The sequence below is a fragment of the Arvicanthis niloticus genome, chromosome 24 (assembly GCF_011762505.2).
Source record: "Arvicanthis niloticus isolate mArvNil1 chromosome 24, mArvNil1.pat.X, whole genome shotgun sequence".
Lineage (NCBI taxonomy): Eukaryota > Metazoa > Chordata > Mammalia > Rodentia > Muridae > Arvicanthis > Arvicanthis niloticus.
In genome coordinates, this window is record NC_133432.1 from 13,791,009 (window position 1) to 13,816,774 (window position 25,766).

Below are 25,766 nucleotides of genomic sequence, written 5' to 3' on the forward strand. Positions count from 1 at the left end.
GCTCTGATTCCAAGGAAATGTTAAGGACCACGACTGCCTGGTAGACATTTCTGGTGGAATGGGAGCATGAAGGGAGGATGAAGTGAAGGAAGGGGGACTTGGGTGTCTCCTCAGGTGATTGTTCCAAATAACTCCACTGTTCCCAGGACCTGCACTACACGAGGTATGCCTAGGAAGCAGGGTATTTTTATATGATTAGCCCGGAATAGTTCTCTGAGAAATAAATACCTTTAGTCTAAAGGGTTTTTATGAGCCAGGGCAGAGGATTAAAGGCAGCCAGGCTCCAGAGAAATCCCAGGGTCAGGGACTTCCGAGGATGGAGACTTTTAATCTAAACCTTAAAACGTTTTGATTTTTCACTCCCTCGGTTCAGAGTGTCACTTTAAATACGTGTTTGGCAACATCAACTGTTCTATTTTTCTTTTTAATTATACAAAGAACGATCCTGGAAATGGCCCAGCTCCAGACTGGAGGAGGCAAGGGAAATTTGGCAACAGCAGCTGAAGGCAGAGACACCAACTTAAAAAAAAAAAAAAAATCAAATGGATTTGAAATCTCCTTGAGGAACCTGTGAGGCCTAACTTCCCTTGAACGTGGCGTGGTCAGCCCTGACTCAGGACTTCTAAAAGGAGTCTGATAGACTCACCAGCTTAGAATGGACACAAGACAGATGGACGGGTGTCTGGATAAAAATATCCCCTCACTAATGCTGGACTTGATCTCGAGTTTACTTCCGGTCTCAGTTGTCTCTCCCCTTTTTATCCTATGAGCAGCAAACAGCTGATTCTTTTTGTAGGCACTGCCTACTGTGTGCCAGGCCCTGGGCCAAACTGGCATGTATGCTGTGTGTGTACCCAACTACCAGAAAGATATCTTTATACCCAATTTCTATGTGTGGCATTTGAGGTTCCGGAGGTCAGTATAATTCCACACCCCACTGCCAGGCCTGGGCCTCTTTGCCCTAGGCTGCATCCCATCCTCTTAGCCTACTTTGGTCTGGATCACTGGGAAGCATCTTACGGCTCCTCAGTCAGCAGGCTTCTGTACAGACAGGACCAACAGGAGGCAGAGATAAATAGTGGGACCTCCTGGAAGGGAGGGCAGCTGCTGTTTCTGACATACATGATGTTAGACCCCTCTAGTTTTCCTTTCTCCACAGGCCTTTCGCTTCCAGACAGTTCATCTCTGTTCCTTTATCCTGGTACCTGTTTTTCCTGTTTGGATTCTCAGAGATGAACGAATGGCCCTTGGTAAATACAGATTGGCCAATTCATTATATGTGAGATGGGGCTGCCTTCATTCTTTGATCCTGGCAGAGCCTGTGAGAGGGAAGATAGTCACCATTTATTGAGCATTGTGCTGACTGCCAGACAAATGTTCTGTCACGAGTCACTTGTAACAGCCCTTGCTGCCTGGTGCCATCGAGACTCCCACTTGACAGATGGAGCCTAGACAGTTTGGGATGTTTTCCAATGTAGCCGAGTTACACACCGATGAAATTGCAGTCCAGATCCAGGTGTACCTCACCCGACAGTCTGTGATTTTCCTTATTTCTGATGAATAAGGATTCAACCTCCTGGATTGGCTGAAGCCACCTCTTTTAGCCACTCCAGGGTCCTGAATTAATCTCTTCAGGCTGCCCTTAAGGAAGAGCTGCAATCCAGGGAGTTCAGAGATCCATTTATTTATTTAGGCTTCCCTCTGCCCCCACCCCTTTACTTGAGCTGATATCTAATTAATCTAATTATATAGCCCAGGATAGCCTCAAACTCCTACCACAGGCTCCCAAGGGCTGGAACTACAGGGGTGCGCAGCCACACCCAGTGAACAGATTTATTCTCAGTTCTGCAGCCAGCAGCTATAGCCACATAATGGTGAGGTCATCCAATCTTGTCCATGTGTTGGGAGGGACACCTTCTCTAAAGGTTTTAGGGGAAGATCTGCCATAGGGTTTTCTCCCCCAGCTTCTGATTCCTTCTGTTTACTTCCATGTCTGCTCACATCTCCCCCAGTGTGTGTTCTCTGTGTGACATTTTGGTTTCATGTGTGCAGGTATTTTGCTTGCACAGATGTATGTGTATCTTACGTGTGTGCCAGGTACACAAGGAGGTCAGAAAGTGTTGGATGCCTCGGAACTGAAATTAAAGAGTTGTGAACCGCCATGTGGGTGTTGGGAATTGTCTTTAAACACTGATCCATCTCTCCAGCCTGGTCTACAGAGTGAGTTCCAGGACAGCCAGGGCTACACAGAGAAACTCTGTCTCGAAAAACAAAAAAACAAAAACAAACAAACAAAAAAGAAAGTAATGTGCCTGAGGTCACAGTGCTACAGAGCAGACAAAAGTACAGTAGATCTTAATCAGGTAAGAGACTCAAAAAGCTCTTGAACGTAAAGACAGGCTGATTCCCAAACTTCATCCAAAGAATTTGCTAAAATCAAAATAGCTCGGATAGCTTCTTTTGAAAAAAATTTTTTATATATATTTTTATTTAACATGTATGAGTGTTTTGCCTGCACATATGTTCACCATGTGCATCCAGTGCCTGTGGAGGCCAGAAGAGGGTGTTAGAGCCCCCTGAAACTGCACTAAATAGCCAGTTGTGAGCCAGCATGTGGGTGCTGAAAAACAGACCCCAATACTCTGCCAGAGCAGCAAGTGCTCTTAACCACTGGGCCAACTCCCTAACACCCCACTCCCATGGCTTTTTATAACTTACTGGTAATTTTAAAGAAAAAATATCCTGACGAGTCTGATCTAGGAAATGAGGATTGACAGGGGGTGGGGTGGGGGGTGGGGGGTGATGTATCAGATGCTGGACCAATGAAGTTAAGAAAACAAATTCTGTCCTACTAAAAAATAAATGAATCATAAATGAGAGACTACTGCTTCCTAACAGCCTCCTCTCTTCTCATCTGTAAAATGGTGATTTTAATACCACAAGGTTGTAAGTTTAATATAATCCTTAATGTATAATGAAATAACACATAATAGAGTTTACATAACTATACGTGTTAATAAAAGAATTTAGGACAGGGCCTGGTCATTGGGAAGTACTACATTGATGTTAACTTTTTTCTTCTGACAGGATGTGGATGTAGCTACCTTCTAAGGGACTATGGCAGCAGTCTCCAGTCAGCCCTCAGGCTATGGCCATTAACCCCAATAGATCAGTTCATTGTCTTTCAGCTGGGTCTCTATACTCTAAGGTACAAAACTAAAAACTAATTGGGAAAGAAAAGTTGTGTTTTGGCTTTTTTTTTTTTTTTTTTTTTGCAACCCCAGTGGTTGATAGCATACCTTCTGCTGTCCTGAGTGAGCTGCATGGTTGTTTGAAGCTAAGGCAGAATCAGAAGCCTGGAGTCCAATCCTCCTTGCCCACCGGCGCCAGCGTTTCTGTCTTTTACCCCTCTGCTTTCTCACTAGAGCCTCAGGTTTTCCAGGCCTTGAAGTACGGGTTGGGAAGGCTTTGCTGGGACTCATGGTCCCAGCTGGATCTAGTAAGGGAGACAAATGTTACTGTGGCTCCTTCAATACTCTGGAGTCAGGAGCTGAGCTTAGAACCTTCCCTCCACCCTAGGTCTGGATATCTTTATTATTTTCTTTTGTTTGTTTGTTTGCTTGCTTTGTTTTTTGGTACAAGGACTGAACCCAGAACTACATGCTGAGTTTTTTGTTTTGTTTTGTTTTCTCATCTATACTGATGGGCTGATGCCAAGTCAGAGTGATATGGAGGGGAGGGGTTACAATGTTGCAATGAGGAAACCATCCCCATTGCAAAGGCCGGGGTTTTGCCATCCCTGCCAGTCCTTTTCATTGCTCTAAATCAGACTTTCCTCTCTGTCTCCTAGACTCTTAACCTCCAGATCTGAGGCCCTCTCTCCAGCTAGGCGTTTCCCTGAACCAAGGGTGTCTGTTATTACTTTATTCACTAAACCTGTTTCTACATAAACTCTAAGGGTGGGGGTCAGATCGATACATAAATTGGCTAGACAATTTCAGATGGTGTCCTAGCATTGCTGTGATAAAGGACAAGTTCCCAAAGGCAACTTGGGAAGAAAAGGGTTTATTTGGCTTACGTTTCCCAGGTCACACCATATCAGGGCAGGAATCCAAGCAGGGATCAGGGAAGAATGATACTCAGCCTGCCTTCTTATAGAATTCAGGATTACCCACCTGCCCAGGGGGCAGCACCACTCATAGTGGGCTGGGCCATTCCTTATCAATCATTCATCAAGAAAATGACCTCCAGACTTGTCTACAGGCCAGTCTGAAGGGTACACATACTCCATTGAGATTCCCTCCTCTCAGATGACTCCAGTTCATGTCAAGTTGACAAAAAAACCTAGCCAGCACAGATGTTATCACAATCACAGCTATGTAAGAGAAGTTATCAGGGTGAACATTGGGTGAGGCCATGTAGGCAGAAAGGAAAAGTCTTTGGGATAGTTGGACACAGATACGGATGGCAATCAGGAGTAATAAGCACAAAGCCCACCCACAAAACAAACCCAGTGGGATGAGAGTTCAAATCGCAAGGGCTCAGGCTTTTCGTTGTCATTTGGTTTTATGTTATTGAGACAAAGTCTTTCACGTAGCTGGCCTAGAACTCAGAGATCCACTTGCCCTGCCTCTGTCTCCCAAGCGCTGGGATTAAAGGCATGTGCCACCATGCCGCGCCCCAAATTCTCAATCTTTGTAAACCAGGGAAGGCAGCGGCTACGGGAGTCTCAGAAACTCCGCAGGAAGCCTTCTCTCTTTTGTGCCATGTGGTTGGGTGGAGGGCTGCCCTCTAGTGGTTGTATAAGAGTTTAACTCTCACACCGTCGACCTGGAGTGCCCCACGTTTAGGATTTGACTGGGGTCTAAATGTATCATTTGTCCTTGTTTTTCCCACATGTATGCAGTCAACAAGTATTTCTTCAATGTAGAGTATGTGCCAAGAAATATTCTGAAGGCTGGAGGTTAAAGCAGTGTGACCGCTGTTAACGCAGCTGCTTTGGATTTAACGTCCTTAGCTCAATACCCTCCCTACCTTACCTCACCTGTGCCCCACCCTCAACTTCTATATTTTCCTCTTCCCTTAGGTTCTGGCTCCATACGTTGCTGGCCCAGGTCTCAGCTCAGATGAGATCCCAAAGGTGTGACCTTGTTGTGCCCCTACAGAGCAGAAAACCCCACTAAGGGGTCTGGGAATGGCAGGCACATGTTTAATGCCAGCACTCCGGAGGCTTGGGCAGATGGCTCTTTGTGAGTTCGAAGCTGCCCTGGTCTATATAACAAATTCCAAGCCAGGCAGAGTTATATGTAGTCTCAAAAATAATAAATACAAATGTGGACTAGCATTCTAAAATTAAAATAACAACCCTGTTACTATCCACCTTTTTTTAATCCTGTGGGGTTTTTTTTTTGTACACATTTACAGTCTTCTGAACTATAATTTACTCGATGTTTGTGTGTCTTTTCTACAAGAGTGTTGGCTGCAAGGAAGCAGGGAAGTTTGTTCCCCTTGTATTCCAAGACAGGAGCTCCTTCAAACTCATTATTTTCCTGTCTCAGTCTCCTCTGTGCTGGGATTTCAGGCACGTATGACATCTTCGGGATCGACTTTGTCCCTCTCAATTATACGCCTACACCCTGCCCTCGGCGCCTGGAACAGGGCTGGCACCCAGTACATGCTCAATAACCCAATAAGCGCTCACTGAACTCCAGTAGACCTCCGCTTTTTTTTTCCAACAGACCTTTTGCCACCTTGTTCCAAGGAGGAAATAGGCCTCAGGAGGTGCCCAGAGGTGACCTCGGATGGCCCAAGTCAAGAGCTCCGGGAGCAAAGCCACAGGAGCAGCTGCAGAGAGGAGAAGCGAGGCCTGTCAGTGTGGGGCGCTTCCAGGAAGGCGCGCCAGGGGCTGTGGGCGGAGCCGTCGGAGGCGGCGCGGGGCACGTAACTCGCACGGACACCGCCCACTGCTTTGTGGGCGGGGTGTATTAGTGGGTGTGGCGTATGCAAATACCCGCGGGTCGCCGGCCAATCGTGGAGCTCGCGGAGGTGCCGGCTTGGGACCGGACGCCGGTCGGCCCGCAGGCTCCGGTCGCGGCCGCTTGGAACTTGCTGAGCGGTTCTGCAGCCAGTTCCTCGGCCTCCGGATCCGGTGCGTCCGGCTGCGGGACACAGGCTCGAGTGGGAGGCCGGCGGAGGTGCGGCGCGGCCCCGGGGCCGTAGCCTTCGCAGGCGCCCGCCGCCAGCCGCGCCTTCGCAGCGTACTCCATGCATCCGGAGCCTGCCCCGCCCCCGAGCAACAGCAATCCGGAGCTTCCCTTGAGCGGCGGCAGCAGCACTAGCGGCAGCCGCCGGAGCCGCCGCCGCAGCGGGGACGGGGAACCCTCGGGGGCCCCACCGCTGTCGCCACTGCCCGCTGTCAGCTACCCGGACTGGATCGGCCAGAGTTACTCCGAGGTGATGAGCCTCAACGAGCACTCGATGCAGGCGCTGTCCTGGCGCAAGCTCTACTTGAGCCGCGCCAAGCTCAAAGCCTCCAGCCGGACCTCGGCTCTGCTCTCCGGCTTCGCCATGGTGAGCTCGGGCCTCCCTGCCCTCCTCCCCTCTTCCTGCTTCGGCCGCTCCCGCTCACAGCCCCGACGGGGCCCACAGTTGGGAGCGGGCTGGGCGTGCCTGGGGTGAGGGGAAGAGCTGGGATAAGCCGTCCTAGGCGCCGGAGGGGAGCCAGAGGTTGCTGAGCTGTGAGGGCGAGGTGGACGACGAGAGATAGAGATACTCAGGCGCAGGTGTTTTCAGACGGGCACTTTGTTGCGGCAAAGAGGTTAGGGTTACAAAGAATGTTGCTTTCATGAAGTTGCTATGTAAGAAGTCTGCCCTGTATGTAATCAGGGGGACAAGAAGGACCCAAAAGGTCCAGCTCACTGATGACAGGTCTCTGAGGAGATGAAGATGAGAGCTACCTTCCCACACACCTAAGGCCGGAAGGTATTACCAAGACTTTATCAAACATTGGAGGGGATTTCCCAATACTTTCCACCTCCCCGTACTCCACTAACTCTCACCCCCTTTCACCCCGCACCGCATTTTCCAAGAGTCTCAGCCTAGGGGTTGACAGCCACTCCCCACCCTCAGTTTCTTCTCCAGAAACTTGCCTCTGAGTCACTGGGTGTGGGGGAGGAGGGTGGGACATGTTCCCCTTGAACGGCCTGTTGCTTGATTAAGAGGTAGGCATATTTTCCTCCCCTCAAGTCCCAAGAAGGTAGTACAAGAAGCCTCTGCAGGAGGCGCCCCTGGAGACTGCAGGTTAGGCAGCAGATATTAACTCTAGGAATACCTTCAGGCCTGACTCTTGGAGTTTGCCTGGAGCTGAAGTGACATAACTATGTTATTATCTTTTGATGACATCAACCTGCATCCATGGGGTCTGCCCCCTCCCCTCCACCAGCACGCCTGCCTCCCCCGTGAATTAGCTAAGCCTTTGGCCTTGAGGAAGGGAGCGGCTGGCACCCATGTGTTTTCTCTGGAAGGGAGTGTATCTGGGTCTCTCCCCAACATCTGCAAACAAGTGGGTCAGCCCAGTTGTGAACCTGAATGCTTTAGAGGCCCACAGTGCACTAGGCCAGAGAGGAAAGGCCAGGAGAAGAGAAGGAGTGATATAAATTACTCTTCCCAGCTCTGCCACTTGGTGCTTGTATGACCTCAGGCAAATCAATCAATCAATCTCTCTCTCTCTCTCTCTCTCTCTCTCTCTCTCTCTCTCTCTCTCCCTGGACCTTGATTTCTTAAATGGCAGATTATAAACTATTCTTAAAACTGAGTTTTAGCCAGGCAGTGGTGGTGCACACCTTTAATCCCAGCACTTGGGAGGCAGAGGCAGGTGGGTTTCTGAGTTCGAGGCCAGCCTGGTCTACAGAGTGAGTTCCAGGACAGCCAGGGCTACACAGAGAAACCCTGTCTTGAAACACCAAAAAAAAAAAAAAAAAAAAAAAAAACCAACAAACAAACAAACAAACAAAAACAAAAAACAAAAAACTGACTTTAAAAAATGAAGTTGGAGGAACTCTTTAAAGAGGATAAAGAGAGTTGTGTGTGGCCTCAGAAGGCAGAGGCAGGAGGATTACCCATGACTTTAAGACTTGCCTGTTTTACACAGCTATTCTGGTAAACTGGACTTGAACTAGGGTCAGCCAGTGCCTACGTCTTGCTTAGGACAGACCACAGTGCAGTGATCAGTGTCCAGCCGGAGGCAGGTAGCACCAGGTCAAGGGGAATGGGGAAGGGGGCCAGGATGGCACCACTTGTGTGCTCTTCCATGGGCTTGTAAATTGTAACTCTCTAGACTCCAGAAGAGGTGAGGGTCAGACAGGGGACACTTCCCTACCCTTTCCTTGGCTAGTTCTCTGCAGAAGATCAGGCCTCTGCTAAAAGCGTGGAGGAAGTTAGAAGGCTGGCGTAGCTAAAAACCTCGGGTGGTCGTAGATGCATCAACGCTGTCTATCTTGGGAATCTTGTTTGCTCAGCCTGATTGGAATGGGCTCCTTAACTCTGGGTTAGCATCCCTTAAATTTTGCAGGCTAAAAAGGGTTGAGTCCCAGGACTGCCTCCATTCTGAGCAACAGTTTCAAGAGGGCAACTAAGTTCTTTGCAATGAAGCTGGACTTCTAAGAACTCTGGATTCATGGTCTGAGGTCTAATGATGCCCTGCCCCCACTGCGGACATCCAACCCTTGAGTGAGCCTCAAGAGAGGAAGGGGTGCCTGGCCGCCCCGAAGCCATGGTAACATGGTGACAAGTTTCCTGGATTACTCTTCTCTTGGCTTGTGAGTCAGCACAACCAACTTCCTGCCCCCAGAGGGCTTCCTTCCTACAAACCTGGAAAAGTAGAGGAGCTGACATGACCTTTGCTCTCCAGGGTTAGCCAGGTTGCCTAGAATGCCAAGTTCACCTGCTCATCCGTAAAGTGAAGGTGAGGGAGAGTCTCTCCCAAAAGGCTTGGTGGAGATTGAGCCTATCCTAGCTTCATGATGGAAGGGTGTAGGCCAGGAGCCTGTAACATGTTGAGGGTAAGTGTCTTCAAGGTTAGTTTTCTCCTGTGTAGAGATGGGAGGACCCTGTTCTCTCCTTGACCTGAATGAGGGCTCACTTACAAGGGCCTTTGGAGAGCTGAGGGATTTCAGGGTCTGCTGGTTATCTGCTTTGCTGGTGAGACTCATCAGACACAAAGTGAAGACAACCTCAATCTAGGTTAGTTGTGCGGCTTACAGTGGCCCCGGAGCCAGGAGTATCCTTTGGGAACGTGGTAGCACACATCTTTAATCCCAGCACTCTGGAGGCAGAGGCAGGCTGATTTCTGTGAGTTTGAGACCAGCCTGGTCTACAGAGCAAGTTCTAAGACAGCCAGAGCTACACAGAGAAACACTATCTTAAAAAAAAAAAAAAAACCAAAAAGCTTGCTTCAGAGCCTTTAGCTTGAGGCTGTCACCACCTAAGGTTACCACAGCCCCTGCCCCTACCCCTACCCTTGTATGGGTCTATGGTGATCATTCATGGAGGGCAGGCTGTAACATTAGCCTAAGCAGACGGAAATTGGGAAGGTCAGCCTGGTGCAGTAAACAAAATGCTTTCCACAACCTGGGATCAATTAGTTTTGGATTATCTTCCTCCTCGAGTTCTGCCCGCCAGCCCCCTTTTGTTCCAGGTTCCAGAGCAGGTTCAGAAGTCGGCTAAGATTTCTGGGAAAATGAATTGGAAGGAAGCGCTCGAGTCATGAGACATTACTGGGTGTTTATGACATACCCGGAGAGCGGGGTGCCCAGAGATGAGCAAGAAGCTACTGTTACCACTTGGTACTAATCCCCAGAAATGACCATTAGTGCTGCAGCTGATGGGGCCCTCGTACCAGGCTAGCAACAGTGGAAAATGCTTCAGAGGTGTCATCATGGCTTTTTCCTCCATGTGTGGCTGTCCTGGATGAATGGCATGATGCAGTGAAGTCACTTGGTCTGGAAGCCATTCTAGCCCTCTGGGCGGTCCATGGGAAAGCAAGCTTCAGAGAGTAGTAAGGACATAGAACCCAGAAGCTCTGGGTAGCAAAATGGGCACAGGAACAGCAGCTACCTAGGTGCCAGTGTCAGCTCATCCTCTTCAGACTGTAAAATCTGGGGGAAGTTTCTTAACCTCTCTGGAGCTCAGTTACCTCACCCGTAAACGAAGTAGTAACAACAGGAACGTCCTTGGTGTGCAGATTTGTTGGGTTGGTATTTGCAAGTTAGAATACCTGCCTAGGTATCTAGGAAGCTTGTTTACACCAGTTGCCATGGAGTGGGGGCTGCTTCCTGAAGGATAGAAGGATTGCGATTCCAACCAATCACTGAGGATGGTGGAAGCGAAGTCCGGAGAAGAGCCTATAAACTGGCAAGAACAGTCACAGTCAGTCGTGGGATCTCTAGGGAAAGATAGGGCATCATGCCACACACCAAGTCACTCTGATGGCTCACACCTCTAAGCCCCAGCACTCGGGAGACAAAGGCAAGCAGCTCTCTGTGAGTCTGAGACCAGCCTGGTCTACATAGTGAAACCTCTACCATAGGGTTGAGGACCTTGATTGAGGACCTGTCTAGGAAGTTTGAACTCTCCTGTGGATAGCAGGGAGCTATCAAAGATTATAGACAGAGCTGAGGCGTGAACAATGTAACAGTGGTGGTTGAAGTGGTTATTACATAACTCTTACTGTGTCCGGCACAAGCCTGGACTCCTTCCTTACGTTCTTGTTTAAACCTCACTGTAGCTCTTAAAAGTTTGAGATCCACACAGGGAAAGCAGGGCTCTGAAAGGCTCTGGTCACCAGTCAGGAGGACTGGACTTCTGTTGAGTCTTTTGTGGAGCCTTTTCCCCTCTCCCTCCACTTTGCCAGTATCCCCCCAAGTTGGTTGATAACTAAGCCTTTGGAGTCTGCCAGATGCCCAATTCTGCATGCAAGATCTGTATGCCAGGCAGTGTATAAATGGAAGTCTTCTGAATCTCCCAAGGGGAGGTGGATGCCTGTTCAGCAGAGAGGCCCTTTGTGAAACTTCACAAGTGCCTGCGGCACTTTCTGGAATTCTCAGCTGGGAACAGTGAGGGGCCCTTCCTTCCCTTGATGGGTCCCTGACTGGAAAGGAAAAGCTCTTTTCAAGGAGACTTCCCAAGGTGGTGCTCTATTGATCTACACTGGGTGGAGGATAGTCTGAATGAAATGAAATATGAAGTTAAAATGTAAATCAGCTGATGTCTCTGACAGAGCATCTGAGGGCCTTTTTAATGTGCTTCTTGAAGAGGGACATTTCAGACAGAAGGGGGACCACAGACAGTGCTGATGTTTTTGGTTTTTAAAAGGAGAGTTTTGTTTCTTTGAGGTTGGGTTTCTCTGTAACCCAGTCTGACAAGGAACCCTTAATCCTCCTGCCTCAGTTCCCTTTGTGATGTGATGATAGACATTCCACCATGCTTGGATCAGAAGAGGGAGAGGGAAAATGTGTGTGTGTGTGTGTGTGTATTTTTTTTTCTGAGGCAGGGTTTCTCTGTGAAGCCTTGACCATCTTAGAACTTACTCTGTAGAACAGGCTGGCCTCAGACTCAGGGATCTGCTTGCTTCTGCCTCCCAAGTGTTGGAACCAAAGGTGCCACCACACCTGGTGAGAAAAAAATTTTTTTTAATTACTTTTAAGTTTATCATATAAAGTGATGGATTTCATTATGACATTTCCATTCCTGTGTCATTCATTATACCTTGTTCAAGTCAGTCTTTCCCCTCCCCCTTAGAGGGTTCTTGTGTTATTTAATATTCTTCTTTGGGGCGTGTTTGTCTTACTGTAAGGTCAGTCAACTTTGTGTGTCAGGGCAATGTGGTTTTCCAGGTAGCTATCACTCTGTCATTGGCTTTAGGTGACATGTAAATTAGTGGGTGTGGTCAGATACAAGACCATAGTCTGAGGGCCCTAGTTGACCAATCTAACCTTTGGTCTGAATGTTGGTGTCTAAACTCAACTAAAAAATTTTAGTGCCAGACTTACTATTGTTTAGAGACAGGATCTCACTTTGTAGGCCAGGATGGCCCCTAACTCATAGATCTGTGTCTCCTGAGTGCTGAGATTAAAGGCATACACCACTACATCCGGGCCTGTTGGTATTTATGTATAAATAATACATTCTAATAAAATATTGTGTTATTAGGAGCATACCTAAAAATAAAAAAGTTAGCTGGGCGGTGGTGGCGCACGTCTTTAATCCCAGCACTTGGGAGGCAGAGGCAGGCAGATTTCTGAGTTCGAGGCCAGCCTGGTCTACCGACTGAGTTCCAGGACAGCCAGGACTACACAGAGAAACCCAAAAATAAATAAATAAAATAAAATAAAAATAAAAAAGTTAAAGGTAGGGGTGGTGTATTCCTCTCATTCAGCAGCCAAGGCAGAGGCAGCAGAGTGAGTTCCAGGACAGCCAGAGCTACACAGAAAGGCCTTGTCTTGAAAAAGCCAAAAAAAAAAAAGGGGGGGGCATTGGGGTTCACACCTGTCATTCTAGGACTTGGAAGGTTGAGGCAGGAAGATCAGAAGTTCCAGGTCATCCATAGCTACATAGTGAATGTGAGGCCAGTCTGCCATACATAAAACTCTCCAAGAAGAAAAAATAAACAGTTCTTGTTTTTCTGAGTGTACTTGACACAAAAGGAAAGTTGCAGGGATGCTTGGGGATTTAGCTCAGGTGTAGACCATGCACAAAGCCCCAGGTTTGAATCCTAGCACCAGAAAGAAAAAAAGAAAGTGCTAAGGTTGCACCCGGGAAGCCAAGACAGGAAGACCATGAGTTTGAAGCCTGCCTGAGCTATAGAGTAAGATCTTGTCTCAAAAACACCTAAGAATGGGTGCTGGAGACTTGGCTCAGTGATGAAAAACCCCTGATGCTTCTCCTAGTTAGGGTTTTACTGCTGCAAACAGACACCATGACCAAGGAAAGTCTTATAAAGGACAACGTTTAATTGGGGCTGGCTTACAGGTTCAGAGGTTCAATCCATTATCATCAAGGTGGGAGTAGGGCAGCATCCAGGCAGGCATGGTACAGGCAGAGGAGAAAGCTCTACATCTTCATCTGAAGGCTGCTAGCAGAATACTGCTTCCAGCAGCACGCCTTTAATCCCAGCACTCAGGAGGCAAAGACAAGTGGATCTCTGAGTTCAAGGCCAGCCTGGTCTACACAGGAAGTTCCATGGCAGCTAGAGCTAGACAGTAGACCCTATCTCAAAACAGTAAATGAGTGTGGATATCAGGATCTCTACCCTCAGAAAATGGAGGTGTTTCTTCTCCAGTTTTTGAGAAGCCAATAGAGGGTCAGCACACCTCACCCTGACCCAAGTAGCATGTGGGTCCCTCTGCATCTGCCCTCTTGGATTAAGGAAGACTGAAGAAGACCCAACCCTTTAAGAGGGCTGTCTTCTTCCCCTTATTGGCCCAGGGTGGGTTGGGACAGTGTTTGATTTCCCAGTGATTTCCTACAGTATTGTCTCTTCAGAAGGGGAGGAGATAACCACCATCCCAGGAATTCTCAATAAAAATTTTAATACTGAAGCCAAAGGGGGAGAGGCAGTGAGCGCAGGCTCATAAGAACAGACCGCATTGGCAGGCTTCAAGAATACGTGGTGTTTAGTGAAACTTTTGTTTGTTTCATAAAAGAGTGCATATCTATTTTTAGAAGCATTTGGAGTACTGGACTGCCGTGGTCAAGAGAGTCTGTAAACCACGGGGACCGGATTCAGATCTCTCTTACTAGATGGTCCGCAATCGGAATGGAGTTAGCAAATCCAGACAACTCGCTGAAACCCGTGTGACCGAGGCTTGGGGCTCTACCCAAGATACTGTAGCTTTCTACTGTCTCAGAAGGGGTGAACAGGAAGAACTGGGGCGAAGAAAGCTGTGCTTCCCACTGTGGTTTGGGAGTTGAACATGGCAAAGGGCAGAGAGTTGTCTCAAAAGTATCGGGATCACCAGGATGCAAGTGTTCTGTGTCTGTGGAGTACAGCAGGAGGCTATAGATGGTTGATATTTATGTGAGGTGGCCACATGTGTGGCCAGGTCAGCCAGGGATTGCCCTCCACAGGACCAATAATCTTTTTTTATTATTATTTTATTTTATTTTTAACTTTTTCCTGAGAAAGGATTTCTTTGTGTATCCCTGGCTGTCCTGGAACTCACTCTATAGACCAGACTGGCCTGAACATACTAGGTAGACCAGGCTGGCCTCAAACCTGGAGATCTACCCGTCTCTGCCTCCCGAATGTTGTGATTACAGGCGTGTGCCACCACTGCCCAGCAGAATCAATAATCTTTCGTCCCTGTTTCAGATTTAAGATGCCCAGTATCTCCTGTGAGGATCTGTAAACTGGTGTGATTTGGGGCCCGTGGTCTGACCCTTCTGCTCTGTCAGGCCCTGTACAGCAGGGTTGGTGGAGGCTGGCTGGCCGGCCAGGAGCTGTTTATTTTGGGCTAAGAGTCCTGCTCCCAGCTATATTTACCTTGTGAAGCTGCGTGCAATCTAATCTGATGTGATCTCTCTGGGACACGGTTGGGGCCCTGGATGTCAGCTGTTAGATTCTGCCAGGGCTCCCCTGACTTACTCTTCCCACCCTGCGGGACAGATCTGGTGGGAATCATTCTGGAAAAAGAACCTTAATGCCTGTGAATAGTTTTCATCAGGGTTCATGATTATACCAGCCACCCCTTCTTGTTGAGAATCATTTTTTTTTCTTTTTTCTTTTTCTTTTTTTTCTCTTTGCTTTGTTTTGTTACGTGTTCCAAGACAGTTTCTTTGTGTAGCCTTGGCTGTCCTAGAAGCCATTCTGTAGACCTGGCTGGCCTTCTCCTCAGAGATCCTCCTGCCTCTGCCTCCTTAGTATTGAGATTAAAGGCGTGTGCTACCACCAACCTGGGCAGAATCTTCTCTTGTATGCAGCCCTGTGGCTCTGAACTTGCTCTTATCTGGGGCAATGGTGCATACAGCCAGCCTGTGTGGTTGGATTTCCAGGAATGGTAGAGGAGGGTCATAGGGTTTCTTCGGAGCACAGCAGCAGGTCCTTCCTCTTCCGTGGAGAGCTCAGCTTTCCCTCAGCCCAAGGATGTGAGGATACCCAGACCATGTGTGCCTCAGCTGGGTTTTATGGTCCTGGTGATGCTGTCCTGCAGAGATGCTCACGTGGCCAGGAGTACTTGCCCCTGATGCCCACATTGGGAGCTAGTGTTGCCTGTACAGCTCAGAAGGAGCTGTGCAGCCTGTATGAGGAAGACCGTGCAGGCCTGGGGGCCCTGTATGAGGAAGAGCATGCAGGCCTGGGGCCCCTGTATGAGGAAGAGCATGCAGGCCTGGGGGCCCTGTATGAGGAAGAGCATGCAGGCCTGGGGGCCCTGAATGAGGAAGAGCATGCAGGCCTGGGTAGGTTACAGTCTCTTCTCCTTCCTCCACTTGTAGCTCCTTGTTTTTCTTTTTAACTAGATTTATTGAGCTTCTCCAGTAGCGGAGTCTGCGCTAAACATTTACACATCCAAACCTCATTTAACCTCAGTGTCCATGTGAAAAACCACACCATTATACACAAGCTTTCGAGTAAGTTCCCCCCAACCCCCACCCTAGAGCTGGATAGCAACTGTCCTGTGATTGGTCTCCTTTCTGAGACTCGGTTTCCTTATTTGAAATTGAGTAGTGAGTGAACAAATATGTAGTTGGGTGTCTGTCTATGTCTATGCATCTGTGTGTGTGTGTGCGCGCGTATGTATGTATGTGTGTATGTATGGGACCCAAGGCCCTCACCACACTAGGCTAGCTAGCTCTTGTTGAGCTACAACCTCTGCCCCCAATGATAATCACTAATAAGAATCATTGTGCCTGGCAGTGGTGGTGCACACCATTGATCCCAGCAATCAGGAGGCATAAGCAGACTGGTTAGAGACCAGCCTGGTCTACAACAGTGAGTTCCAGAACAGCCAGGACTACACAGAGAAATTCTATCTTGAAAAGCCAAAAACAGACAAAAAAAGAATCGTTAATACTCTAAATATATCATGTGCCCAATCGTGCTTAAAGAACATCTTGCATTCATTAGGTCTGAAACTTCATAACTGTCATAAGTAGGCCTCCATTTTATGGATGCAAAAATTGGGGTATCGACGATTTTAGATTCTTGCCTAGGGGATACCAGCTTTGTAAAAGTGAGGGCAAAGGACAAGTTCAAAGCCATCTTTAGCTACAGAATGAGTTCAAGGACAGGCTGAGCTACATGAGACCCCAGTTTTTAAGGGAAAAAACAAAAGCAAAGTGATAGCAATTGCCTGGGATGGAGGTTATGTTAATCCAAGCCAAAATACCTGCTGCGCAGGGCACAGGAAAAGCAGTATACAGGTTTTACCTTCAGCTTTGCATTGTGGCGCTGTGTGCTTAAAGTTCTACAGAGGGGACAGTATGTCACTTGGAGGTCACTGGGATGCAGGGAAGTACACAAACCCACCCATAAACGCCCCCAGCGGACCAGGGGCAGCTCCAACAAGCTCACTGGCTTGTCATTTCTCAGGTTCTGGGATAGAAGGCCAAAACAGGAAGAAGTACGGGGTGGGGAAAGGAGCAGGAGGTGCTCCTTCGGAAGGTACCCAGCTTCTCCAGATTGCCGGGGTGGGGGTGGGGGTGGGAGTGCATCAGATGTGCCTTGCCTTTGCTGTCCTGTGTCCGTCACCCGCATATGCTGAGCTGCCCGGCTCCCTTGCCCGCATGGGCTCAGAAGAATTCTCGGGGTTGGCATTAGGCCACCAGGGAATCTTAAACAACAGTCAAAATTCTCATGGCAGTGCCCCAAATTTATATGAACATGAACCATTTTGTAAATTCTCAGGCCGAAGCATCCTCACTCTTGGTGGCTGTGGCTGTAGGCAAAAGAAGCCTTTTTTTTTTTTTTTGTTTTTTTTTTTTTGTTTTTCAAGACAGGGTTTTTCTGTGTAGCCCTGGCTGTCCTGGAACTCACTCTGTAGACCAGGCTGGCCTCGAACTCAGAGATCCGCCTGCCTCTGCCTCCCAAGTGCTGGGATTAAAGGGACCTGCTTCTCTTGAGCTGAGTCTGCCTCTCAGAAGAAGGAGGGTAAGAACTGGAGAATTTCAGATAGCCTGGGATGGCAGTGAAGGTTTTAAACTGAGCAGTGATAGAACCCATTTTCACTGCTTTTCCTGTGCCCCCCCCCCCCAGCAGGTATTTTGGCTTGGATTAACACACCCTCCATCCCAGGCAATTACTGTCATTTTGCTTTGTTTGTGGGTTTGTTTTTTTTTTTTTTTTTTTTTTCCTTAATGACTGGGGTCTCATGTAGCTCGGCCTGTTCTTGAACTCATTCTGTAGCTCAGGATGGCTTTGAACTTGCTGTCCTCCTGCCTTTCCTTTCCCAGTGCTGAGATTACAGGCGTGAACCACCACACAGTTTTTTCAGTGTTGGGGACTGATAGAGGGCTTCACACATGGGAGGTAAGCGTTCTGTCCACCTAGGTACAGCCCCCAGCTTCACTTAATGGTAATGTCATTTCCCCTGTTTCTTTGCTGTCCTTGACCCTCCAGCCCACATGGGTGGACCCTGGCAATGTCCCCAATTGCCTGCTGCTCCTGGCGGAAATCTGATGAGCTGGCTCCTTTGAATGAGGGTAATTTGCAAGACCCAGGTATGAAGAGCAGGTGGCAGGTCTAGATTATGTCCCCGGTGACCCCAAATCCTCAAGTCTCCAGGAACTGGGGAGCAGCCAGTGTGTGAGCCCTGGGGCTGGAGGAGGAAATGCCTTGGGGCTTGCTGGCACCTAGCCAGCTAAGATACAGGCACTGGGTTGAGCCTGTCTGTTCTGAGAAACCTCTCTCAGTTCCCTGTTGGCCTGTGCACTCTGTTCTCATAATGGACCTGGATATGACATGGGAAGGTCTTTACTTCTCCCACCTATTGTCCTCAGAGTAGGACAGGAAATTGAGTCCTGTGTAGGTATAAAAGTGTGGGACAGATAGGGATAGTGGTTAGTAGTTTATTTGTATTTGGTTTGGTTTGGGTTTTGTTTTTTCCAGACAGGGTTTCTTTATGTAGTCCTGGCTGTCCTGGATCTTACTCTATAGACCAGTCTGGCTTCAAACTCAGAGATCCACCTGCCTCTTGCCTCTTGAGTGCTGGAATTAAAGGCCTGCACCACCACCAGTTGGTAGTTGATTTTTTTTTTTTAAAAAAAAAAGTTTTCTTGGTCTGGAGAGATAGTTAAGGTGCCTCCTGCCAAAATTGACATTCTGAGTTTGATCCTTAGGACTCTTGTGGTAGAAGGAAAGAACGGCCTCCCAAGGCAAAAGCAAGTAGATCTCTGAGTTCAAGGCCAGCCTAGTCTATAGAGTAAGTTCCAGGATGACCAGACAAGGCTTCACAGAGAGACCCTGTCTTGAGAAAAAAAAATTTTACAGCCTGCATAATATACTTAACTCTACTGCCTACACCATTTATGATTGACAGCGGCAGTGTTCCCAATTTTAAGGTATTTACTGTATACCGAGAACTCTCATTTGTCAACATAATTCTGTGAATTAATGGGTAATACCTATTTTCTATATCTATGGTAAGGCTGGGCCACACTAACTTCCGAAGGACACACAGCTGATAGATTCATGCTTGCTCCCCTTCCTCATCAATTTTTTTTTTCTACTCCACAATCCAGAGAGGGTGGGGTTTAGCGTTCCCGGAAACTGAGACTGAGGCCAAATGACTGATCTGTTGGGTGGCGGAATAGTATTTGAGCGAGCCGTTCACTTCCCTGTTCCCCTCTCCTAGGTAGCGATGGTGGAAGTCCAGCTAGATGCAGATCATGACTATCCGCCAGGGTTGCTTATTGTCTTCAGTGCCTGCACCACAGTGCTGGTGGCCGTGCATCTCTTTGCTCTCATGATCAGCACCTGCATCCTGCCCAACATCGAGGCTGTAAGCAATGTCCACAACCTCAACTCGGTCAAAGAGTCGCCCCATGAGCGCATGCACCGCCACATCGAGCTGGCCTGGGCCTTCTCCACCGTCATCGGGACGCTGCTTTTCCTGGCTGAGGTCGTGCTGCTCTGTTGGGTCAAGTTCTTACCGCTCAAGAGGCAGGCGGGACAGCCAAGCCCCACCAAGCTTCCCGCTGAATCGACCCCTAACGCCAACAACAGCAACAGTGGTGGTGGCATCACCCCGGGTGAGGCGGCAGCCATCGCCTCCACTGCTATCATGGTCCCCTGCGGCCTGGTTTTTATCGTCTTTGCTGTTCATTTCTACCGCTCGCTGGTCAGCCATAAGACGGACCGACAGTTCCAGGAGCTCAACGAGCTGGCCGAGTTTGCCCGCTTGCAAGACCAGCTGGACCACAGAGGGGACCATTCTCTAACACCCGGCACCCACTATGCCTAAGTCCTCACCTTCCCACTGGCCCTCTGAGGCCTTGGCCTTATGCCCTTCCCCATGACCTTGTCCTGGTCCAGTCTGGAGGACGGCCTGTGCAGGTGGCTGGCTTCACCAGGGCAGAGAGTGGAAGGAAGAGGCTTTTAAAAAAAAAAAAAAAGTCGCTGCACTTGGAGATTTCCTTCTGTGAGAATAAGCACTCCCTGTTTTTCCAGCTCTCCGTCCCCCTCCTGGTGGGGGGTGGGGGGTAGAGTGGGGACAGTTGCTGTCTTTGTCCCTTCTTCTCCCCTGCACCAGTTCCACCCGGATGCTTCCTGTCCAGACCTCAACCTCCTTACTGGTTGGCCCTCTGTGTGTGTCTGTGTGTGTGTCTGTGTGTGTGTGTGTGTGTGTGCGCGCGCCCGCCCATGCACAGAAGAAAATCTCACGTGCACGTCTCCTCTCCGTGTGTGTACACGTGTGTGCGTGTGTATGCACATGCACCCTTGTATGTACACATAAAATATATTCACAAGGGACACCTCTTCTTCATGTCTATGTTTGTTGGGTCTGGACTACCTGACAGGATGCCCCAGTCAGGTGAGTCACTAAACAGTCTTTAAAAATTGAGGGCGTGTTGTCCCGTCCCGTCCCCCCCCACCCCCCACCGTGTGTGTGTGTGTGTGTGTGTGTGTGTGTGTGTCCCACAGTGGTGGTGCACACCTTTAATCACAGCACTTGGGAGGCAGAGGCAGATGGATTTCTGAGTTCAAGGCCAACCTGGTCTACAGAGTGAGTTCCAGGACAGCCAGGGCTACACAGAGGAACTGTCTCAAAAAAATAAAAAAAATTTAAAAAAAATTGAGAGAGGGGCTGGAGAGATGGCTCAGCAGTTAACACTGACTGCTCTTCCAGAGGTCCTGAGTTCAGTTCCCAGCAACCACATGGTGCCTCACAACCATCTGGAATAGGATCTGATGCCTTCTGGTGTGTCTGAAGACAGCGATAGTATATTCATATAAATAAAATAAAACATTTTTAAAAAATGAGAGGAAGTGGCTCAGGGACAAAACTAACCTGTCATGGTCAAAGCCCTGGGATCAATCCAACAACTGGACAAAAGTTGTATTGCTGGGGATAGAACCCGGGAATTTGACAAGGTACTCTCCCGCTGAGTTCCACCCCAAGACATGTAACTCTGCTTGGGAAATTTCTACTCAAAAGAAACGTTCAGGGATGGTAATTAAAATGTGTACCTAGTTGTTTCTTTTGGAGATAGTTACTGTCTACAAAGTCCCCAGAAGACCAGAAACGGCTACGCACATACTAAGCCACTGTTATAGTAGGAGAAATTGAAAGGTAGGTTCCTGCAAGCCTGCGGTCACAATATTTTTGTTATGTGATTAAGACATTAGGTTGTATTAGGTGTCATTGAGTTTAAAGACTGCGTATATTGCAGGGTAGGAGAGATGGCTTGGTATTTAAGAGCATTTGGCTGTTCTTCCAGAAGACCCAGGTTTCATACCTAATATCCCCACAACCATCTGTAACTTCAGAGCCAGGTGATCCAACGGCCTCTTCTGGCCTTTATTACTAGGCATGCATGTGGTTTGCAGAAACAAACATGGCTTTTTTTTTTTTTTTTTTTTTTTTTTTTTGCCTCAGGGGTAGGGGGTGGTTGAGACAAGGTTTCTCTGTAGTTCTGTCTGTCTTGGAACTTACTCTGTAAACCAGGCTGGCCTCAGACTTACACAAAATTCACTCTCAAGTGCTGAGATTAAAGGTGTGCACCACCACCACCTGGCCACATTAAAAAAAAAATTTTTTTTTTTAAAGAATGCTATATTGGGGCTGGAGAGGTGGCTCAGTGGTTAAGAGCACATACTGCTAAGTTCAGTTTTGAGTGCCCAAATAGGCAACTCAGAACTGCCCATAACTCCAGTTCCAGAGCACCCAGTGCCATCTTCTGGCCTCGAGGGTACTGCACATAGGTAGCATTCATACATCTTTTCACACACACACAAACTCCTCCTTAGAAAGACTTGAGATCAGAGAAAGAGCTCAGTGGTCAAGGGCGCTTGCCGCTTTTCGAGAAGACCTGAATTCAGCTCCCAGTGTCCACGTAAGGCAGCCTGTAATTCTAGCTGCCGGGGACCTGACAGCCTTTTCTGGCTTCCCTGGGCACCAGCACACCCATGATGGATGTATGCTTGCACCAACACACCAATCCTTGTTAGCTTAAAAAGGACCTTCTAAGACTAAGGACATTACCTTATATAGCCACAACTCTTGAGAACAGGATTTTATGTAGCCCAGGCTGGCCTTGGTCTTTCAGGAACATCCACCTCCCACATGTTGAAACACCAGTGGTCCACTTTATTAGGTGCTAGGAGTTAAATCAAGGGCTACTTCTATGCTAGGCAAGGGCTCTGTGTTGTCTAAATTGCCATTCCAGATTTAGGAAATTGAATTTTGTGTATTGACGTTAGCACCTGATAACTCATGTTCAGCCTCCTGCTTGCCCTAGGAAAGGCCCTCATAAGCAGTCCCTTTCCTCCACTTGTAGTAATGAGTTGTCGCGCTTTTTGTCTCCTTGGTCTGGGACAGTCACATGGCTTTTGTTCTTTCAAATACAACCTTTGGAGGTTTTAAGAGAGTTGAATGTAGGTTTTAAGAGAGCTGAATGACAGTGGTGGCGCACACCTTTAATCCCACCACTTGGGAGGCAGAGGCAGGTGGATGTTTGAGTTCAAGGCCAGTCTGGTCTACAGAGTGAGTTCCAGGACAGCCAGGGCTACACAGAGAAACCCTGTCTCGAAAAACAAAACAAACAAAAAAGACAGAGAGAGAGAGAAAAAGAGAGAGAGAGAGAGAGAGAGAGATTTGAATGTAACCCAGGCTAGCCTCAAACTTGCTAGGTAGTAGAGGATTACCTTGAACTACTAAGACTTCTCCATCTCCCAAATTCTGGGCTTACAGGTACACACTGCCATACCAAGTGTCTTGCAGAACTAGGGAGCAACTTCAGAGCCACCTGAATGCTGCCCAGGCTCTCTCTGAACTGAGCTACCATCCCCACTGCATCATTAACATTTCTATAATGAAGATTGTGCATGTCTGCATGTGTGTATGTGTATCACATGCATACTTGTGTGCCTCTGATGGCCAGAAGAGGGCGCTGCATCACCTGAGAACTGGACTTCCAGGTGGTTGTTAGCTACCATGTAGGTGCTGGGAACAAAACTAGGGTCTTCTGTGGAAGCATCCAGTACTTTTATCCCTGAGCCATCTGTCCAGCACATTTTTATTTTTTCCTAGAGCAGCCAGACCTATGGCTTTACAGAATGCCTTGTAGTTTAGCTTCTCTTGAGATTTGTTTTTCATGGTTATACTCAGATTGTGCATTTTGGCAGGAAATACCTGTGAGGGTGTCAATCCAACTGAAACAACAAAATAGGACTAGTTAGCCAGTGTGTGTGTGTGTTGGGGATGGGGGGACGGGATGCTCATTTGACCCTCCCATACTCAGGATGTCAATCATCACTGTGCAGCAGACAAGAGTTGATGCTCAAGAAAGTTAAAGGTAGCAGGCCTCTGTGTCACATGACCAGATAGGCAAAAGAAAAAAAAAAAAAGGCAATTTAGAGGATTTATCTTGGTTAATGGTCTCAGGGATGTTACTTCATCGTAATGGAAGTAGAAATAAGTTGTAGCAGCCAAGAGTCAAACAAAGGGATGTAGGAAGTAACCATAGCAAGATACCGTGACCTCCCTGTCAAGCCCCACCCCCCACATATCATCACCTCCCAATAATGCTGTCCTGTGAGCCACAGAGGAATGACTCCCTGCCATCGATTAGGTCAGAGACCTTTTGAGCTAATCGCCTTTGGAAATGCTCGCACAGTCCTGGAGGTGCTTTATTAATCCCTGGGGCTTTTCCTAATCCAGTCAAATTGACAGTGAAGATTAACTCTCACCAGTAACTTTTGCTAGGACTCAAACCTGCAAGGCGGCTCAGAGCCCAGGGCCTTGAAAGACTTCCATGGGCAGATTCTGGCATTGCTGGAAGAATAGGAAATTCCAGGGGCACTGGGCCTACCTTGCAGACCTCCAGTGAGCAGGTACCATGTATCACCCAGGGCCTATCTTTGCTACACTTCCCCCACACTCCCTCTTGTCTCACACCAGATCACTTTAAACTACTTCCCTTGAATGATCAGGATGGCCCAGCAGATAAAGAAACCTGCCCCCAAAGCCTGGTGATGGCAGTTCACACTTTTTAATCCCAGCACTCTGGTTGCAGGCAGATCTCTGAGTTCAAAGCTAGCCTGTTTTACAGAGTCGGTGCCAAGATAACCAGTGCTACACCCGAAGTTTGACCAGAACCTGCATGCTAGGTAGTGTGAGTCAGTTATTGTCCTCTGTCCGCCACACATGAAACATGGAACTTGTACACACACACACACACACATAGTCACACACAGTAAATGTAATTTAAAAAACAAACAAACAAAAAACCACCTGACTCCTATAGGCCTTGACTTTGAGGTATCTGTCTATCCCAGAACCCCAGTATATAAAGTGGTTTTGTTTGCTTTCTTTCTGATGGTGCTAAGAATCAAACCTTTGGTGCATTAGTCATAGTAAGCAAACCTCTTCCACTGTGCTATAACCCTACCTCATTAAAGTAGGGGCCTAATACCCTGCTCCCATCACTTCCCATTCACCCTGCATCCCAACATCTTACACACCAGGACCATCCTCTGAGAGACTCTACATACAACCAGGAAGGGGCCCCTAGGTACTACCTCTGTTCACTGGTGGAGCCTGGATACTGCTTACATATCAAAGCACCTTCCTGCTCCATAGAGACCCAGGATCCAGTTGGAGTCACTCCTGGGCAATGATTCTCAAGTTTTACCATGTTTCTTGAATGCATCTGGGTCGAGAACCACCAGGCTGGCTAGGAGAATGTAGATACCGACCTTGCCCATGAGCTGCTGATTCAGGCTGACATGTTGATCTCTGGGATCTATTTCTAACAAGTACCCGGGCAACTTGAGCAAATACCCCTGAAGAACCCAGTCTCAGCTGAGGGGTAGGTGGCTCAGTGGCTCCGACCATTTGCTTCGCCTACACCAGGCTTTGTACTCCATCCCAGCACCAAAGCAGACAAAGGGCAGTGTCTCTGCTTTGGCATTGCTTTTTATTTTGGATACACAAGATTATCTTTTTACTTGCTTCCATTTTCGACAGTAAAATGTTGTTCTCCATCCCTGTCCCCAGTTGTCGTCTCCAGAAGTGACTACTGTTGACATTTTATCACTTTTATAAATAGACAAGGGAATCTCATTCCCTATCCTTTTGTGAAGCAAGGTAACAATGTAGACCAGGCTGAAGAGATCTGCCTGCCTTGGCCTCCCAAGTGCTAGGATGAGAGGTGTGTACCACCATGCCTAGTAACAATCCGCACATACACTTCCACTCCCTAAGAATATAGAGGCCTGGGCTGGATAGATGGCTCAGTGGTTACCCTAGTAACAATCCATACATAAGAATGTATGTATGGATTTCCACTCCCTAAGAATATAGAGGCCTGGGCTGGATAGATGGCTCAACAGTTAAGAGCACTTGCCCTCCTGCCAGAGGACCCTGTTTTGATTCCCTGCACCCATGTGGCAGCTCACATTTGTCTGTAACACCTTCTTGGGCACCAGACATGCATGTGGTACACAGACATACATGTAGACAAAACATGCAAACGCTCAAGAATAACTTAAAAATATATAGATAGATCTAAGATTAGGTTAAGGATTAGCTTGGAGACTTTTGAACCAGTTTTCCTCTAAAACAGCAGAGAGAATAGTAGGCCACCACACGGGTTATGGAGTCACAGAAGAGGCAACTGAAACTGTCCACAGTGCCTGGTACCAAGTCAGCACTTAGCACCTGTAGTTACGCTGATCCTGCATCTTGGAGTCAGGTACAGATGGTACCACACACTCTGAAGCAGGTCACCACACTTGGAGTTTAGGAGCAAAGAAAACCTCACAGTCAGTGTGGACTTTATTGTTTTGGTGAGACTGTCTTTTGCTCCTGAGGCCAGACTGGGGTCAAACCCTTTGAGTCTCTCCTCTCCATCTCCAGAATGCTGGGATTATAGGTGTGATGATCCACCGTGACTCACTAAGTTGGGGTGTTTGCTTTATGGACAAACTTGGAATTGAACCATTGCTTTGTAGCCTGTTTACATGGTAGGGCATTTGAGCCTGGCATAGTGGTTGCAGGCCTTTAGTTCTCAGGGGGGGGGGGGCAGAGGTAGGCAGATCTCTGTAAGTTCGA

General features: G+C 48.1%; 1 protein-coding gene and 1 long non-coding RNA gene across 2 annotated transcripts; both read left to right on the forward strand.

The window, feature by feature from the left end:
- Positions 1–6,201: 6,201 nt before the first annotated feature.
- Positions 6,202–19,965, forward strand: LOC143437754 (calcium release-activated calcium channel protein 1). Its single transcript, XM_076922803.1, has 2 exons — positions 6,202–6,570; positions 18,846–19,965. Exons 1-2 carry the CDS (start codon positions 6,265–6,267, stop codon positions 19,452–19,454), a joined length of 915 nt encoding a protein of 304 aa, XP_076778918.1. The 5' UTR covers positions 6,202–6,264; the 3' UTR covers positions 19,455–19,965.
- On the forward strand, positions 6,582–18,247 carry LOC143437756 (uncharacterized). The gene is made up of 2 exons (XR_013107048.1): positions 6,582–15,624; positions 17,612–18,247. It is a non-coding gene; the product is annotated as an uncharacterized LOC143437756 (long non-coding RNA).
- Positions 19,966–25,766: the final 5,801 nt, after the last annotated feature.